At 43.9% G+C, this 18,595-nt stretch overlaps 1 protein-coding gene across 1 annotated transcript in view; it reads left to right on the top strand.

Annotated features, from left to right (window-relative positions):
- The window catches only part of LOC145407764 (glycine receptor subunit alpha-2-like), a 291,099-nt gene extending 272,777 nt beyond the window's left edge, over positions 1-18,322 (top strand). Inside the window, exons 5-11 of the mRNA XM_080278635.1 lie at positions 1,808-1,890; positions 2,465-2,599; positions 7,617-7,808; positions 9,962-9,999; positions 11,492-11,657; positions 17,695-17,711; positions 18,155-18,322. Of these exons, the coding sequence (XP_080134761.1) occupies positions 1,808-1,890; positions 2,465-2,599; positions 7,617-7,808; positions 9,962-9,999; positions 11,492-11,657; positions 17,695-17,711; positions 18,155-18,322 (799 nt within the window). The remainder of the gene's footprint in view (positions 1-1,807; positions 1,891-2,464; positions 2,600-7,616; positions 7,809-9,961; positions 10,000-11,491; positions 11,658-17,694; positions 17,712-18,154) is intronic.
- The last annotated feature ends 273 nt before the right edge of the window (positions 18,323-18,595 follow it).

An 18,595-nucleotide genomic window follows, 5' to 3' on the forward strand; every position in this document is an offset into this window, starting at 1 on the left:
TAAGGTAGGGTAGGTCAGGGCAGGATAGGGTAGGGTAGGGAAGAGTTAGGGTAGGGTAGGATATGATAGTGTATGGGAGGGTAGGGTGTTGTGGGCAGGTAGGGTAAGGTAGCGTTGAGTTTGGTAGGATAACATACAAATAGGATAGCGTAGGGTGTGGTAAGGCAGGATGGGTTAGGATAGGGTAGGGTAGGGTAGGGTAGGGAATAGTATGATAGGGAGAGATAGGGGATGGCAGGGTAGTGTAATGGCAGGGAAGAACATAAAAGAAAATACACACTAATATACGAAAGAGCCTTGAGATATTTCGTGTTTCCCATTTTTTCCTTGTGAATATTAGCATCTTCACGAATCATGTGGGGAGGGAGAGAGAGAGAGAGAGAGAGAGAGAGAGAGAGAGAGAATTATTTCAGCAACCTCGACTCTCAATCACCCCCAACGGTATCAAATTAGCCAAATGGCGGTAGACCACGGTAGGCGGAAGAGTGATTAGTCCCGAGAGAGAGAGAGAGAGAGAGAGAGAGAGAGAGATACTTGTGGGGGCGACTGGGAGGCTGATAGGCGTGGCCCTTTTAGAACGGAAGGGGCCGGTCTAAAATACGTATGAGAATTTATTTTGTAAGTTGTGGTCGTGATGGTGGTAGTAGTGGTAGTTGTGGTAGTTCTCATCACCGTAATTGCTGTTTTGGTGGTAGGGGTGGTGGTAACGACGGCAGTCCTGGTAGTATCATCGAAGTTACTGTTTTTCTGGTAGTAATGGTGGTAGTAATGGTGGTAGTAATGGTGGTAGTAATGGTCGTTGTGGTACTTCTCATCACCTTACTGTTTTTCTCTAACTTCTCTCTCTCTCTCTCTCTCTCTCTCTCTCTCTCTCTCTCTCTCTCTCTCTCTCTCTCTCTCTCTCTCTCTGTGTGTGCTTCCTCTTCGACAATTGCGAGGTAAATCTTTGTCAGTGTCAGTGTGTGTTTGGTTCTGTGTGTGTGTGTGTGTGTGTGTGTGTGTGTGTGTGTGTGTGTGTGTGTGTGTGTGTGTGTGTGTGTGTGTGTGTGTGTACGAATAAGCTTTGCTACTGCTCTTTACCGTATGTATGTACCAGGTATGTATGTATATATTTAATTGTAAAACTGTGTACTTTTGTTTATGTCTGTCTGTGTTCGTGATATATCGTACAAGAACTTTAATTACACAGACTGGCCGTCCACACACGTACACACACACACACACACACACACACACACACACACACTGATTAAATTCCGGCTTATCATTTGCTTCCTGGTTATTCCTCGCTCACACTGCCTTGCACTGGGAGAGAGAGAGAGAGAGAGAGTGTGTGTGTGTGTGTGTGTGTGTAGAAGAGAAAAAGTCCTTATCAATATCGCCCTTATTTCTCCTGTGGATAATGCTCAATTTTGCCTGTATGATATAAATAGCACTACTCTCTTATTTCCCCCAGCCTAAGTTCATATTTGCCTAACATAAATGATGAAAGCTCTAAAATTGCCCTTATTCTCCCTTAATTTAAAGCTCATTTTCACCTACATAATAAAATACAATTCATCTCTACTTCCTCACCTGCTCTTTAAAATACCTATAATCTCGCCCTTATTGTTCCCTAACATGAAGTTCAATTTGGTCTGCACTTTAAGAACTTGACTAATCTCGCCCCTATGTCCCCGAGGATAAGGCTTAATTTGGCGTACACTTTAAGATCTTCATTAATATCGCCCTTATGCCCCTCCATGATAAAGCTCAGTTTGGCATATATTTTTAGAGCTTGACTAATCTCGCCCTTATCTCCCTCCAGGTTAAAGCTCACCTTCGCCTGCATGATGGAGCTCTCCCGCTTCCCCCTCGACGTCCAGGTGTGCACCATGGAGATTGGCTCCTGTAAGTACATCCGGAAAATAGGTGTACATCTCGAGTGTACAACAGGAAGTTACGTGTACATCTCCAGTTTACACCCGGAAATTAGGTGTACATCTCCAGCGTACACCCGGAAGTTAGATGTACATCTCCAGTGTACACCCGGAAGTTAGGTGTACATCTCCAGTGTACACCCGGAAGTTAGGTTTACATCTCCAATGTACACCCGGAAGCTAGCTGTACTTCTCCAGTTTACACCCGGAAGTTAGAGTGTACACCCGGAAGTTAGGTTTACATCTCCAGTGTACACCCGGAAGTTAGGTGGTCATCTCCAGTGTACACCTGTGCTTCATTCCGTCTCTCACTTCCCATGCCTTATCTCTCGTCTCCTGCCTATGAGTTGCCAATTTTTATCTCTTACGTCCCATTCCTTATCTCTTATCTGTCACCTTCAGTATCTTACTATATTTTTCCTGTCTCATTCCATCTCTCATTCCTCATCCCTTTATATCTCACGTGTTATCTCCAATTTCTTGCCATATATATCTTGCCTCATTCCGTCTCTCACTCCTCACGCCTTATCTCTTGTCTCTTCCAGTTTCCAAGACAACCCAGGAGCTGAATCTCTCCTGGAAACACGGTGACCCCATCAAGATTTATCGAGGACTCAAGATGCCTCAGTTCAACATCATAGACAACGAGACAGACAGATGCCACGAAGACTTCCAGATCGGTGGGTAGTGTTGGCAGGGGTGGTGGCAGAGTGTTGGTAGGGTAGTTGGCAGGTGTTGGTGGTAGAATGTGGGCAGGGGTTGGTGGCTAATGGTGTTGAAAGGGGTGATGGTTGAGTGTTGGCAGGGGTTGGTGGTAGGGTGTTGGTGGTGGAGTGTGGGCACAGGTGGTGGTAGGGTGGTTGTAGGGATGGTGACACTGTTGGCAGAGGTGGCGGTAGGTTGTTGGTAGGGATGGTGGTAGAATATTGGCAGGGGTGGTGGCAGGTTGTTGGCAGGGGTGATGGCAGGATGTTGGCAAGGGTTTGTGATAGTATTGGCAGGGGTAGTGGCAGAGTGTTGGCAGGGATTAGTGGCAGAGTGTTGGTATGGGTGGTGGTAGGGTATTTTCAGGGGTGGTGGTAGGGTGTTGGCAGGTGTTGGTGGTGGAATGTGGGCAGAGTTGGTGGCAGAGCGATGGCAGGGGCTAGTGGTGGTGGTATGAATGAGCAGTGACAGGGATAGTGGTGGTGGCAGAGATGATATCTGACATGAACTACAAAGGCTTCCAGATTATTAGGTAAAGGTGGTGGCAGGGGTTGGATAGTGGTGGCAGAGTGGTGTCAGGATGGTGGTAGGAGTGGTAGGAAAGGGTAGTGTTAATGGCAGGGGTGGGTAGTGATGATAGGGTCGGTTAGGTAGTGGTGGCACTGTTGGGTAGTGGTGGAAGAGGCAGGCACTGGTGGAATATTAGTAGTGGGGGTGGCAGGGGTGTGTAGTGTAGTTGTGGTGGCAGGGGTACTGACACGGCAGGGAGGAGAGGTTATTGTGGTCAGGTAGCCACACACATGCACCGCCTCAGGTACGCTAATTGAACCACGAGTCCAATTTGCAGGTAAACCAGTCCTTACCTTCACCTTTAATCGGTCAACTATTTTGCATTAAGCGAGCCAGGAAAACGATTTACAAAAGGTTTAGAGGCAAAAAAATAAAAAGAAAGAAAAATAATAATGTCAAGATGCCTATTATTCTCAATTACTTTACATGAAACGAACTAGAACTATTTACGAAATGCTTAGAAGTCAAAATAATACCAGAATTATGAGAGAAAATCGACTAATATTCTGCCCAACAGAAAAGGGCGGCATTAAAAGTCTGAAACATTGTCGTTCATTAAGACTTATCCCTGTTATGTTTAGACTTTGTAGAGAAACAAAAAGAGATAAAATGGTCCTACTATTGATACATAAAAGCCAAAAGAACAAGTTGAAGTTAGTTGATTATGTGTATGAGAGAGAGAGAGAGAGAGAGAGAGAGAGAGAGAGAGAGAGAGAATGTTGGTTGTATGTCAAATGTATGAGACGACAGGAAGTTTCGAAAATATAGAGCCACATGCAAGGACATACTACCGGCACCCATTTTAAGCCCTTCAATCCAATGACGTATTTTTCATTTAGGGAACTAGTAGAGGGACCTTAGTATAACCAGGCACTTGAGTCGCACCGTCATAGCAATGCCACCACACGAAGGCGTCCCTCTCCAGCACCAGGCAGATAGGGAGACGCGTGTACTGTGTCTCCCTCGCTAAACTAATCAACGCTAATTAAATGGGTTGGATTCTGGGTTCATCAGTTCGTTTACACCGCCTCGACATCTCGCTAAGTTAATCAGCATCATTCACATAACCCGTATTTCCCCCCCCCCCATGTGTCTAGGGCGGAGTAGGGCGCCTTCACGTGATTGCACCTTTATAACCAGGCGGCTCCACTGCCCAGGTATACAGACGTCCCTCTGGTCTGTCCCTAATCCCAAAAGAAGGAGGGTGAACTACAGAAGGGTAGGTTCAGTTTGTAGTTCACCGGGGTCACGTTTTAGATGAGCCAGGTTCCTCACTAACAACAGCCACAGCCCAGGGACGTGGGGGAACAGGGGGGAAAAGGACGGGATGGATGCGATGGGGAAGAGAGGGAGGGAAGAGGGAAGGGGAAGGGGAAGACAGAGGAGGTAGAATGGGGAAGAGGGAGAGGGGATGTAAAGAGGGAAAGAGTGAAATGAAGGGGGGAGGGGAGGGGAAAGAGGAGGAAGGACGGGAGAGGTACGATGGGGAAGAGAAGGAGGGAAAAGGGGAGCGGAATGGTAAATACACAAAAAGTAGAATGAGAAACAGGGAGGAGGGGTTGTGAGAAGGGAAAGAGTGGGGGGAAGGACGGTAGGGGAGAGGGAAGGTAAATACACAAAAGGTAGAATGGGAAAGAGGGAGGAGGGGATGTGAGGAGGGAAAGAGTGGGAAAAAGGAGGGTAGGGGAGGGAATATGGAAGGGGAATGTGAGGACGTAATAGGTGGGATGGTCTCTTTTATCTGCTCCACTACAGCATTAATAAACCAGAGGGAAACGGGGGGGGGGGGGAGTGGAATGCCGTAGCAGAGAGAGAGAGAGAGAGAGGTTGGAGGGACAAGGTGCAAAATTATTCAAGGAGGGTGGAGTAGAAAGGAAAGGAAACAGCAACAGACCTAGCGACCCATTCTATATTATGTGTTACAGAGAAGACTATGACTGTATAATTCTTAATTCTATAGACTCAAGAAAGACACAGAATATAGAACACTTTCCTCCGTATGATGTTTAATTCTTTGAGTTGAAAATAAGGGAAGCGGAGTTAAAAGGGCACCTCTCCATCTCCATCAAATCTTCCACTCAAATTCGGCAGGAAAATGTGAGAAGGATCATCATGCAAAACAGGGAAAAATTGTAGTGGAAAATTAATAGGAAGGGTTATAAGGAAAAAAATATATATTCTACTCTGTAATAATCCTTTAGAGGTCTTGGATATCATGGAATAGAGGTTGTTAATGAGTAGGAACAGATACTTTATGGTCAAGGCCACAGCGTCATGCAATAGATATAAATGTGAATTGATAGATAAGCATTGTCTAATTCAGATACAAACCTTTCAGTAACAAAAAACACTGGAATTTTTCTGTATAATCAAATGTTCTTTTTTTTTTTTTTGCTAATTCAGTACGACAGATTATGGTTTTTCGGGATTAGGTATGCTTGCTGTGTGTGTGTGTGTGTGTGTGTGTGTGTGTGTTTATAAAGGTGTGTGTGTACCGATAATGAAAACGATAAAGGTAGAAATTGGTTCGATGAAAAAAGGATCGGGTGTTATGGACGTGATTTGTTTTACCTGTTGCTTCCCTCGGGGCCCAGTGGAGAGAGAGAGAGAGAGAGAGAGAGAGAGAGAGAGAGAGAGAGAGAGAGAGAGGAAGGTCACAGTTGAAGATTGCAAAGTAACGTTAAGGTGTTAGCTTTAGTGAATGACATGCGCTGAGGTGATGGAGGTGTGAATTTGACATGCAGAGTGGAATGAGGGGATGGTGAGTCATGGAGGGGTGGGGGTGATGATGGGGGGGGGTAATGGTAAGGGTGATGATGGTGGTAATAGTGGTGAGGTGGGGGACAGTAGGGGTGGTGGTGGTGGATGTGGTGGTAGTGTATAAATTGGTGGAGGTGATAAGTATTATGTTACCTATGACAGTGGTAAAAGTAGTAGTGGTGGTGGTGGTGGTGGTGGTAGTTGTGGTGGTAGCAGAGGTGGTAGTAGTTCTTGTAATGATGATAGTGGATGTAGTGATTGGTAGTAGTGATGGAGGGCAGACCGCTGGTAATAAAGAAGATAAACACAATCTGCAAAGACATGTAAGATCCGCATCGTAGTCAACAAATTAATGTTTTTTTTCTGACCCTGGGAGATACACAAGATAAAAATAAATGTACAGACAGATGGTATTAGTGCTGAATGGGTGACGTGTGAGGGTGTGGCGCCATCTGCTGTGCGTGGGAGCGGAGTACTGATCCGAGGAGACAGTAACAGTTCAGGTTCACAGTCAGAGGCGTTAAAAGTAAAAAAGAAATATTATAGTCTGTCTTATTACGGTCGTGATCTTTGTAGCTGTAATTCGTGTCACCGTCATCACACGCTCTCTCTCTCTCTCTCTCTCTCTCTCTCTCTCTCTCTCTCTCTCTCTCTCTCTCTCTCTCTCTCTCTCTCGATAGAAAAATAGCGAGAGAGATAGAAACTACCTATAAAAAAAGGGCACTTTCTATTTTTTCTTTGATCATTAAAAACTACCTTCAACATCCTGTACTACCCCATCCTCATCTTTCAATACTCCTTTTACCTTAACCTGGGCCAAATTTTTGTCCTATTGCAGCCTATTTTACGTAGCTCAGTGGCAGAGTAAGACAATAGAGTACTGTGGCTCTATAGCTTTTCCTCAGCACTTCTTCGTGACTTGCATCATAGTCTAGTGTTCACCTCTTGCTGCATCTCAGTATTCAAGATGGAGAGATGGCAATTTTAGGCCAAACTAGGGTAAAACAGGTGTACATATTACCTTCCTACACACTTCTTTCTTCTCTCTCTCTCTCTCTCTCTCTCTCTCTCTCTCTCTCTCTCTCTCTCTCTCTCTCTCTCTCTCTCTCTCTCTCTCTCTCTCTCTCTCTTGTTTTATCCACCCCCACCTTCCTCTTTGAAAGTTAATAAAAATCCTCTTCCAATAACAGGTGTATATATCATCTTCCCACCTCTGTTATTCTTACTCCATTTTTTTTTTCCTCTCGTTTTATCCACCCCCGCCTTCCTCCTTTAAAGTTTATAAAAAGATTCTTCCAATCACCGTTCGTACAGGTAACTACAGCTACCTATGCACCTTGATCACCTTGGAATGCAAAATCAGTCCCTTCCAAGATTCTTCACTATATAACATTTTAACTCACGATCCTATTTTTTATCGGCAGCACCCCAGCTTAATAGATTTTCCTTTCATATTAACCAACTTCACGCCCTGCAGACAGACAGACAGACAGACATACATACAAAGACAGAGACAAACACAGAATGGCAGACAGAACCCATTCCAAGGCTCCTCACATCAACATGGCATTTCTCTATCCTTCTAGCAGTTCTACCCCCTTCCTACCAACCACCCTATCCTCCTACCTACCCTACCCAATTAACTACCTTCACCGTCCACAGGTAACTACAGCTGTCTACGTGCCCTAATCACCCTGGAGCGTAATATCGGCTTTCACCTGGTCCAGAGTTACCTGCCCAGTATCCTGATCGTGGTGATATCGTGGATGGGTTTCTGGATGGACACCGACTCAGTCCCGGCGCGTACCTGTCTGGGGGTCACCACGCTCTTGACCGTATCTAATCAGGCTTCAGGTGAGTACAGGTAAAGGTAGAAGGAAGTAGATAGATAGATAAACAGATATATAGATAGACTGGTTGATTGATGTGTGGTTTTGATAGATGGAATGGATGGATGGATGGGTAGACAGATGTAAGGTGTTGTTCCGTTTATTTTGCAAAGTGGGTTAGTGGGTATTAGACAGGAATCCGTGCAGGGGAGGGATATGACATGGCTGATCTGATGAGCTGTTTGTAGAGTAAGGAGTGTGTGTGTGTGTGTGTGTGTGTGTGTGTGTGTGTGTGTGTGTGTGTGTGTGTGTGTGTGTGTGTGTGTGTGTGTGTGTGTGTGTGTGTGTGTGTGTGTGTGTGTTTATGTAAGGCATCATGGTACTAAAGAGATTAATTTGAGATAAGTACTTAGCGTCCCCTGCGACCTAAGAGTGAGAAAATGGCCTGATGGCATTAAAGAAAAGAGGCCTTAACACAAAAAGCCAAAGCTCTACCCTCTCTCTTAACACTAGAAAAATGGGATAGGTCTTAAAGCTCTTAATATCAAAGCCTTCACGGGTCGGAGAGAGAGAGAGAGAGAGAGAGAGAGAGAGAGGGAGAGAGAAGGGGGGAACCCTAGATGGTGTTCGGGATGGACACTAATCATATAAATGGTTGATAAATTGATGAGTGGAATCATGGATGGATAATGTGAGAGTTACACAGACAGACACAGGTAAACACAGACAGAGGGAGACAGAGAAACAGAGACAGAAAGAGACCCACATATAACAACTAGGGAAAAAGAGACAGACAAAGAGCGACAGAGGAAGACACAGAATCGGAGACACAGACAGAAACAACAGACAGACCAAAAACTTGAAAAACCCTTCTCTTCAAACCCCCAGCAGCTCCAGGTCCCATCACCAGGTAACCTGTTTTCATCCCCTACTAACTACGAAACTGTAATGTTGTTTTGGCCTGTTACATCTCCAAGGCAACGCATGCACCGAGAGTAAGTGTGTTAGGGGTGGACGAAAGTGGTTTGCGTACGGTAGCTGCGAGAGAGAGAGAGAGAGAGAGAGAGAGAGAGTTATCTTTATCAGTATCACCTGCACTACGAGAGGCCTTTCTTGGGTGATGCAGGTATGAAGAGGGGAAGAAATATTTATCTTGGTATAGAAGTTAATGAGGTGTATTTTCATCTCTCTCTCTCTCTCTCTCTCTCTCTCTCTCTCTCTCTCTCTCTCACACACACACACACACACACCTCATCTTGCATGGATTCACGCACACACACACACACACACTCATACCCAAGGATACATGGACTCTTGAACATGAACTGGCACACACAAGGAAACACACACACACACACACACACACACACACACACACACACACACACACACACACACACACACACACACACAAACAATCGCTTGCTGTGGTGATTTTAATGTACAAGTGGGGGAAGGTTGTTTGGGTTCAGACCTTTATGACTCACTCTCAGCTGAATAAAATCGTCTGGCGTGAACTGGAATGGAATGCTAGAGTTGTCCCGGCAATAACGGGGTAAGATGAGAATAAATCCAGTCTCGAATAGGGTCCCGAGGCTAGAATTTTGTTACTCGGAATTTCTATTTGTAGGTGACGCGCACTGATGGCTTTTACGTGATTGAAAGCCCATCAGCCTGTCTCTTAGGGATTCATATCGATGCGCTCATGAATCAGGATATTTTTATTATGTATAAATTGATCGACAGACAGACAGATAGGCAGACACACACAGATAGATAGACAGATGGATGGATGGACAATCGATTGAGAGGTAGATAAAGAGATAGATAGATAGCTGGGTAGATAGACAGACAGAGGGATGGATATGATGGAAGGACAGATGACAGGTAGATGGATGAATAGATAGATGGGTAAATAGATAGATGGATGGATAGATAGGTGGGTAAAATAGATGGTGAATGGATAATGGATGGATGGAGAGATAGATAAACAGACAGATAGATAGATAGATATGGGTAAATGGATGGATGGATGATTGGACAGACAGAAAGACATTTGACAGATAGATAAAATAATGGAGGGATAGGCAGATAGATAGACAGACCTAAATCAATAGAATTATACATTTAATTTAGTCATATTTCTTCTTAATATTTTCTCCAATTTTTTTTTTTCAGAAACCCAGTTGAAGATTCCACAAGTATCCTACATAAAGGTTAGTTTAAGAACGTTCATCTCTCTCTCTCTCTCTCTCTCTCTCTCTCTCTCTCTCTCTCTCTCTCTCTCTCTCTCTCTCTCTCTCTCTCTCTCTCTCTCTCTCTCTCTCATTTATATTTTTCATTTATTATATATTCAGCCAAGTCTCTCATCCTCAGAAGTTTTAGAGGTACCAAGAGAGAGAGAGAGAGAGAGAGAGAGAGAGAGTAACGCAATATACTCTTGAAATTAAACAACGTAATAAGCAATATCAAAATTAACATAACACTTAATATAAATATCTCTTTACCTTCTCCGTTATAATTGCGATAAAAAAACAGAACCGTCAGTATAAATGGCCAGAAACTTATGACAAAATTCCTTGATATTTTTCATTTTAATTTTTCTTTCCATGGAGGTACTTCTGAAATTTATAAAGGCATTTTTAGACGACTTTATGTATATGAGAGTAATCGTGAAATCCAGCTCCCCCCTCTCTTCATTTTCTCACCTCTTTGTACCTTTTCACCACCCCTCCACACCCTAGTACACCTTCCAGCCCTAAAATGAATAAATAAATTACTACATGGGTAAATAATATCATTCATTCCTACTCATCTATCACCCTTCCCCAATGCTCAATAGTTTCACCCCTCTGTCAATCTTCCACAACCCAGCATTACCTACCTGTCACCTCCTTACACATCTCCACACCCCTCCACACCTTTCCACACCCTTCCACATTCCTCCACGCCCCTCCACACCCCCTCTTCCTTCCCATACTCTATCTTTTCCAATCCTTCCTTCCTTCCCCCCACTTTTTCCTCCCTATTATTCTCCAGCAGACCTCTAGTCACTGCGCCACGTCTTTCATCACTCCTTTTTCTCTCTTTACTCATTTATCTCGCCTCACTCATTTTTCTCTCACGCTACTCACTCATTTTTCTCTCTTCACTCATTTTTCTCTCCTCATTTTCATTCCTTTTCACCTCCTTCCACACCATCCTCTTCTTCCAGCACCCCTACACACGCTCCCTCACCTCTTATTATGCCTTATTGTATTCCACATCTTTCCACGTCCTTTCCCTATTTCGTGTCACATACTTCCATCAGTCTACATCCCCTTCTCTACACCTCTCTCAGTCACCCCTCTGCACCCCTCCACACTTTTCCCATACCTTCATCCCCTCCATCACCCCTCCGTCACTTCTCTACATTTCCTTCATCACCTCTCATCGCCTCTTATTGTGTATTTTTCACATTTCTCGTCACTCCTCGTCACTCACTATCCCCTTATATACACCCCTTCTTGATACCCCTCCACACCCCTCCGCCACCCCTCTCACCCGCTACCTTCCTCACCCCTCCTTCACCCCCCATCACCCCTCTGACCCTTCACCATCCCTCCACCAGCTTCCACCACCCTTGTCACTCTTCTCACCCTTCCATCACCCGTCTCACCCCTCCACCACCCTCCATCATCCCTTCTCACCCCTCCATCACCCCGACAGGCCCTGGACATATGGATGGGAGTGTGTACGGCCTTCATCTTCGCCGCCCTATTGGAGTTCACGGTCGTTAACTACTACTGGCGAAAGAGGGTCAGCATCCCCACCCACAACCCCTGCAGGACCAAAACCACCTCGGATAGTTGGATGGAGCTTATGCCGGTGAGGAGTAGTAGTTGTAGTAGTAGTAGCAGTAGCAGTAGCAGTAGTAGTAGTAGTAGTAGTAGTAGTAGTGTTCTTATTTTTTTTATTATCGTTAATGTTGTTGCTGCTGTTCTTCCTGTTTGCTGTAGGTGTTGAGGGATATAATTTTGTGTATTTTTTTTTATGTTTGATCACAGGCAATATCTGTGCATTTTCTCTTATCCCTGTTCTTTATTGGCATGTCCTCACGTTCCTCTTTCCATTTACTCTCTCTCCCTCTCTCTTTATTGGCTCACTTTCTTTAATTCCCTTCTCTCCCCTTTATTGGCTGTCTTTCATCTTGTCTTAAGCTCCGTCTCCCCTGTTTGTTGACCATCATCTTGTTTTTACTTCCTCTCTTTTTTTTCTTTCACTTTTTCTTCATTTCATTTCTCTGCTCTCCTCTCCATATACCTTTCTCATACCTTCTTTCCATTCAGTTTCTTCCAGATTTCTTCCCTTCCCTTCTCCCCTCATATCTACCCCTTTCCTTTCCTTGCTCTCCCCTCCCCTTACCTCATTCCCCTTTCCTTCCCTTCCTTTCCCATCCCTTCTCTCCTCATCATCGTCATCATCATCATCATCATCATCATCGTTTCTCTTCCATTCCTTCCCTCTCTTTCTCTTCCTTCCCTTCCCTCTCCTCCTCTCCCCTCCCCTCCTTCCTTTCCATTCCATTCTGTCTTCCTTTTCCAGTCACCCGAACAATAATTTTTCTATTCTTTCACTCTCGTTCCAGTTTATTTTGGCCCATCGATCCTTCCCTTTCTCACTCTCTCACTCTCTCTCATTTTCTTTTTTTCTCTCACGCTTCAGAGACGAGCGAGAGGCGATACAGATTTTTTCCTTTTTCTTTTTCTTTTTTTCTCATCACGCACCTTTAGTTTCTGCTTTCATGGTTGACGAAGCTGAAATGGAGAGAGAGAGAGAGAGAGAGAGAGAGAGAGAGAGAGAGAGAGAGAGATAGTACAGACACTCAGACAAACAGGATGATGCGTAAACAGATGGATAGACAGACACACATGTAGACACAAACAAATAGATAGACAAACAACCAGGTACAGAGGAAGGAAGACAGGAAAAGAAAAATGAATGAACAGAAAGACAGAGAGACAACACTCTCTCTCTCTCTCTCTCTCTCTCTCTCTCTCTCTCACACACACACACACACACACACACACACACACACACACACACACACACACACATACATGAATTTTTATACATACCTACGCAGGACATATGTATTCAGTGTCACGGCGCGTTAATTTACGAACCTAGGTAAGCGTAGGTTGCGTTCCCCTTCACCTCGAGCACCCTACTCTATATTTACTACGCCTCTCTTATGCTTCCTTGAGTTCATTCTTCCTTTCTTCCTTCCTCCACCTCAAGACAGTCCAGAATCTCTCATCTTCACCTCCAAGCGGTCCTTAAACGCTCACTTCTTTCATTAGATTTTCTCCTTCGATCTTCTCTCCTTCGATCATCTCTCCTCTGATCTCTCCTTCGATCTTCTCTCCTTAGATCATCTCTCCCTCGATCATCTCTCCTTTGATCTCTCCTTCGATCATCTCTCCTTTGATCTCTCCTTCGATCTTCTTTCCTTCGATCATCTCTCCTTCGATCATCTCTCCTTCGATCATCTCTCCTTCAGTCTTCTTACCTTCGATCTTCTTTCCTTCGATCATCTCTTGATCTTCTTTCCTTCGATCATCTCTTGATCTTCTTTCCTTCGATCATCTCTCCTTCGATCTTCCCTCATCTGGACGTACCCCATTCATTCTACTTCTCACTTTTTTTACTCTCACTTCTTCCTGTCTTCTGGGCATTGACTAGACAACCAGTTCGCTGAGACCCACTGGTTCTTGGACGTGCCACACTGTTTCATCTGTCACTGTTTCGGCACCAATACCCACCAACCATATGGGTACATGCTAAGGCTGTCTCATTCAGGGTTTGTCTGATGGTACTAGTGTTTTTATTTATTTTTTTTATTTTTTGACATGGTGGGTTTTGAGAAAGATTAGTAAAGAGTTAGGTTAGTAAAGATCGGTACAGACTATTTCAACAAAGGTCATGTGTGTGTGTGTGTGTGTGTGTGTGTGTGTGTGTGTGTGTGTGTAAGCCGGTCACTACAATACTTACATTCACACATACACACTTTTATCCGTTGTCATTTCTCACACTTGTCATTTAGTCACTATTATTATCATCCACACTTCGCATTCACCACTTGCTCTCCTGGTCTCCCTCCACTCCCCCACCACTCCATTCCACCTCTCCATCCTCACATGCTCCATTCACTCCACTTTCTCCACTCCCTCACGCGCTGCTCACCCGAATTTTTTTTTTTTTTTTTTTTTCCAGAAAATAGGAAATCGAAGTCTGGACACCTTCTTGAATAATCCCTTCTTGAAATTGCCATAAATGAGAGCCAGAATCAAGATCCATTGATTTCGAAATATCCGAGGAAACACACACACACACACACACACACACACACACACACACACACACACACACACACACACACACACACACACACACACACACACACACACAAAATCTGAAGGGTTGTAGGGAAGCATAGAGACAAACTGAGAAATACTATATCAGAATTAACCACTTATGTCTAATTATGAAAAACACAGTACTGCTTAACACTTGCATTAGGACTGAGGAGAAGAAATTAGAGTAGAGACAGATGTGTGTTTCGTGCCCGCCTTAAGGGAGAGTCCAAGCTGGCGAAGGTCATTAGTGTAGCTTAATATGTTGTGAAAGTTGCCTGGAGTATGATGCAACATTACAGCGAAGAGAAAGAGACGGAAGGGAATTAGAGACGAGGAGTTGTTGAGATGAAAAGACTTTGATTCGGTCGTATTTAACTCGTTCAGTATGATGGTGTCTTTTATATATGCTTAATAAGAAGGTTTTATGCAACTTAAAGGAAATTTCTCGTACTAACCAGATTTATGACGTTTATATCTCATTCCTCCAGTAAAAATAAGTAAGTAAATAAATAAATAAATAAATAAATAAATACCCTCCTAAGCTGAATAAAATTAAAGATGTAAAAAATGGAAAGAATACGTCATCAGAGTGATTGGTAAAAAAAAAAAAATACGTGGCGAACCCTCCACACATGAGAGCCGTACTTCACACATGGGAGAATAAAAACCCTCGTTCGGATTCAACAACTGTGAAGGGTTGGGGAGGACGTGGGGTCGGTTTAGCACATCCGACCTCTGAGAAGCTGATCATGGGAGGTAAATAATGAGATCCCCGCATGAAGGATCATGGGAAAGGAGACACAACGTAATGGAGATGGTGAACAAATGAAGATGATGATGATGAAAGAGTGAGTTGTTTGCTATTAAAAACAAGGATATTGACATGTGGAAGTTTGTGACGAGTATAAGAGTGACGAATTGAGTTTATGAGGCATGTAGAGGGGTGTTACTTTGCCTCAGTCAGATATAAATGACAGATCACAAGTTAGGACAATAAGGTGTAATAAACGAAATAAATCGCATGGGGAAAGGTGTTAAGGGGCTATCTCAACCGACGAGAATACTACCCCAAGCGTCTGGAAAGAATAAAAGAATACCCTTGGAACATCACTGGAGAAACACATATTGGTGGATAGGAAAAAGTTGTGAGAGAAAAGGTGCTTCGGAAACTTCTTCTTCGCGATGGGCTCGAAGACTTACGAAATAAAAGAGATTAAAACAGTTGGGCAGTAGTTAAAGGGTTGGGAGGGGTGCAACTTCTTCGGAAAACCCTGGATGAAAGTTATATTCCAGGGGGAAAGAAAGATGCAATGTGAGCAAGACGAAAGAATTTGCCTTTGCTGGGTGTCAGGATAGAGGCACAGAATTTAAGGAGAGACAAAATCAGGAAAGGCCTCCATCAGAACCGTGTGCCTTGGTGATGCTGAGGGCAGAGAGGAAAAAGTGCAATCGAGTACAGAAGTTCGTATAATATTTCAACATATCTCACTGTCGTCTGCTAGTTCATATTCCAACACTGAGAGAGACGTGGGCCCGTATCTCCGTAACACCTCCTTACCGATTCCGGCCAGAAAAGTGAAATAAACAAAGTAAGTCACCTAGGAAAAAGTGTTAGGGAGAAAAAATGTAAGATCGAGTGATTAAAACCTAGTCAAATGAGGTGTACGGTAGTCTGTAACTTTGGACGATCAATTATATAAGCATCTGTGAGGACTGGACATGTTTAAGTAGCACTGAACCTTAAATAACAAAATCAACACTATGGTAGAAAGATCAGATTTTTTCCAAACTCTTTTTCCTCGTCATTTATTTATTGGTCAGAAATTGGAGCTTTACCTTCTCCTTGGCGTTCCCAGGTATATAAATATTTCCAATACGCTTCTTAATTAAATTGGTCCGTGAATGGAGAGGAGAAAAAAAAATGTACGGTAGAAGTTAACATTGAAATATCCGAAGACAGAAATTTTTTATGTAATGGAGAGATATGGTGGATGTAGAAGCAAAAGACACAGAATATTGGTTAGTCATTCCACTTTCTCCATCCTTCCATGCTCCACTCACGCCCACGCTCCACCGTCCCCACCTGCTCCACTCACTGACTCCATGTGTCCTGTATCTCACACACACACACACACACACACACACACACACACACACACACACACACACACACACACACACACACACACACACACACACACACACACACACACACACACACACACACACACACACACACACACACACACACACACACACACACACACACACACACACACACACACACACACACACACACACACACACACACACACACACACACACGACTATATGTTTTAGATTATGCGTTCAGAATCATTAATTTTACGGAAGCCAGTTTACGATTAGGCGAAGGTCAGGTGAGTGACGTAAAATGCTTGACCTGATTTTATAGAGGTGGATTTGTGGCACCGGAATTACCTGTCCTTTACCCCTTCACTACGGGGACACCCTTAGTAGTAGTAGCAGTAGTAGTAGTAGTGGTGGTTGTTTGTGGTGGTAATGTTGGAGTAGTAGTAGTGGTAGTAGTATCTTTATCATCGTATTATTATTATTATTATTATTATTATTATTATTATTATTATTATTACTCTTACTTTATTATTATTATTATTATTATTATTATTATTATGGTTAACGCCCAACGGCTTAAATAATCTTCAGAAAGGACACTCATGCTGAAGCTATTAAATCAGGCATGTGTAGCAAATATTATGTGCATTAAAATTTATATCTCATTTATTTCTCTTTAATTCTCATGTGTGTAGTTTATATTTTGTGATCTATCTTTCTTTTTCTCACTTTTTACTCTGGCTGACCCTTTCTTTCTTTTTTTCTCTCTTTTTTTGTGATATTTGAAGTGGACACGGTTGGTATGTCCTCTTTAATATGCTAGCCTATGTCCACACCATGTCAGTATAACACAGTGATGTATGCGGACTGGTACACAAGCATAGCCAACTTCAGCATTTCCTCTTTGATATGGACACTCATCTCCGCTCATCTCCCTCCCTCCTCCCCTCCAGCTCATTTCCACTCACCTCCACTCCAGCTTATCTCCACTCACTTTCCTTTCTAACTCATTTCCACTCACCTTCCTCTCTAACTCATTTCCACTCACCCTCACTCCAGTTCATCTCCACTCATCCCCACTCCGGCTCATTTCCGTCCACACCCCACTCCCTCTCATCTCCACTCACCCCATTCTACCCCATCTCCACTCACTCTCCACTCCAACTCATCTCCACGCACACCCCACTGCAGCTCATCTCCACTCACCTTCCTCTCTGACTCATTTCCACTCATCCCTTACTTCAACTCATTTCCACTCACCCTCACTTCAACTCATATCCACTCACCTCTCACTCCAATTCATCCCCACTCACCCCCACTCCATTTGGCCTCTCCCACTCATTTCCCACTCTCATTTCCAGCACAATGGGCGAGTAGGAGGAGGAGTATCGAGTGTGGGAGGGAGCTTGGGAGACCAGGTATCGTATTAAAAAAACTTTATTGAATTTTATTTGAGGTAAGACTCCTAAATTTTACTCTTATATCCACAAAGACTTTATTGAATTGAAGTAGTGGGTAATAATGCTTTTTTTTTTCAATATTTTTACTTATTTGAACTTTTATTTTTCATGTCAACAAAAACTTTACTGAGCTAAAGTAGTGTGTAAGGTTGCGTTATTATTCCTCAGAAAATATTAAGGTGGAGTGATATGTGTGATTTTTTATTTTCCTTGTATCTTTCATGGCCACAAAAATTTAGTGAGTTAATAAGGACTTTTTTTTTTTTTTTACGCTAGTCCAAATTTGACTCGTTTATCATGAAAAATTATTAAAACTTTCTCTTCCTCTCTCTCTCTCTCTCTCTCTCTCGTCACGGGAATTAATAACGCGCCTCTCTCTCTTCCCTCCCTCTCACACACAGACCTCCCAAGCCTCCCCCGCGGCCGAGTTCTCCATCTCTCAAGCCGAGGCACGCTCCTACCGCCTTCTGGCCTGCCGCATCGACGAAGTATCACGGTACCTCTTCCCCATCGCCTTCCTCATCTTCAACCTCGCCTACTGGTGCTATTACATGTCCCACCGCAACTAGGAGGCCATACTAGGAGGGGCCCCCCGGTTCTACTAGGAAGGGAAACTGGTGGGCCCCCGCTTCTACTAGTATCCATGGTTCTGCTAGGAGGGTTCGTGGTACTAGTGAAGGGGACCTGGCACTGCTAGGAACGCCCAGGATTTACTAGGATGGTCCCGGTTCTACTTGGGGGTTCCGTGGTACTAGGAGGCCCCCGGTTCTACTAGGAGGGGAACTAGAAGGGCCCCCAGGTCTTTTAGGAAGGTCCATCGTAGTACTAAGAGGGCCCTTGGT

Source organism: Coenobita brevimanus, chromosome 74, assembly GCF_032717465.1.
Source record: "Coenobita brevimanus isolate Jiangsu-jjx chromosome 74, ASM3271746v2, whole genome shotgun sequence".
Lineage (NCBI taxonomy): Eukaryota > Metazoa > Arthropoda > Malacostraca > Decapoda > Coenobitidae > Coenobita > Coenobita brevimanus.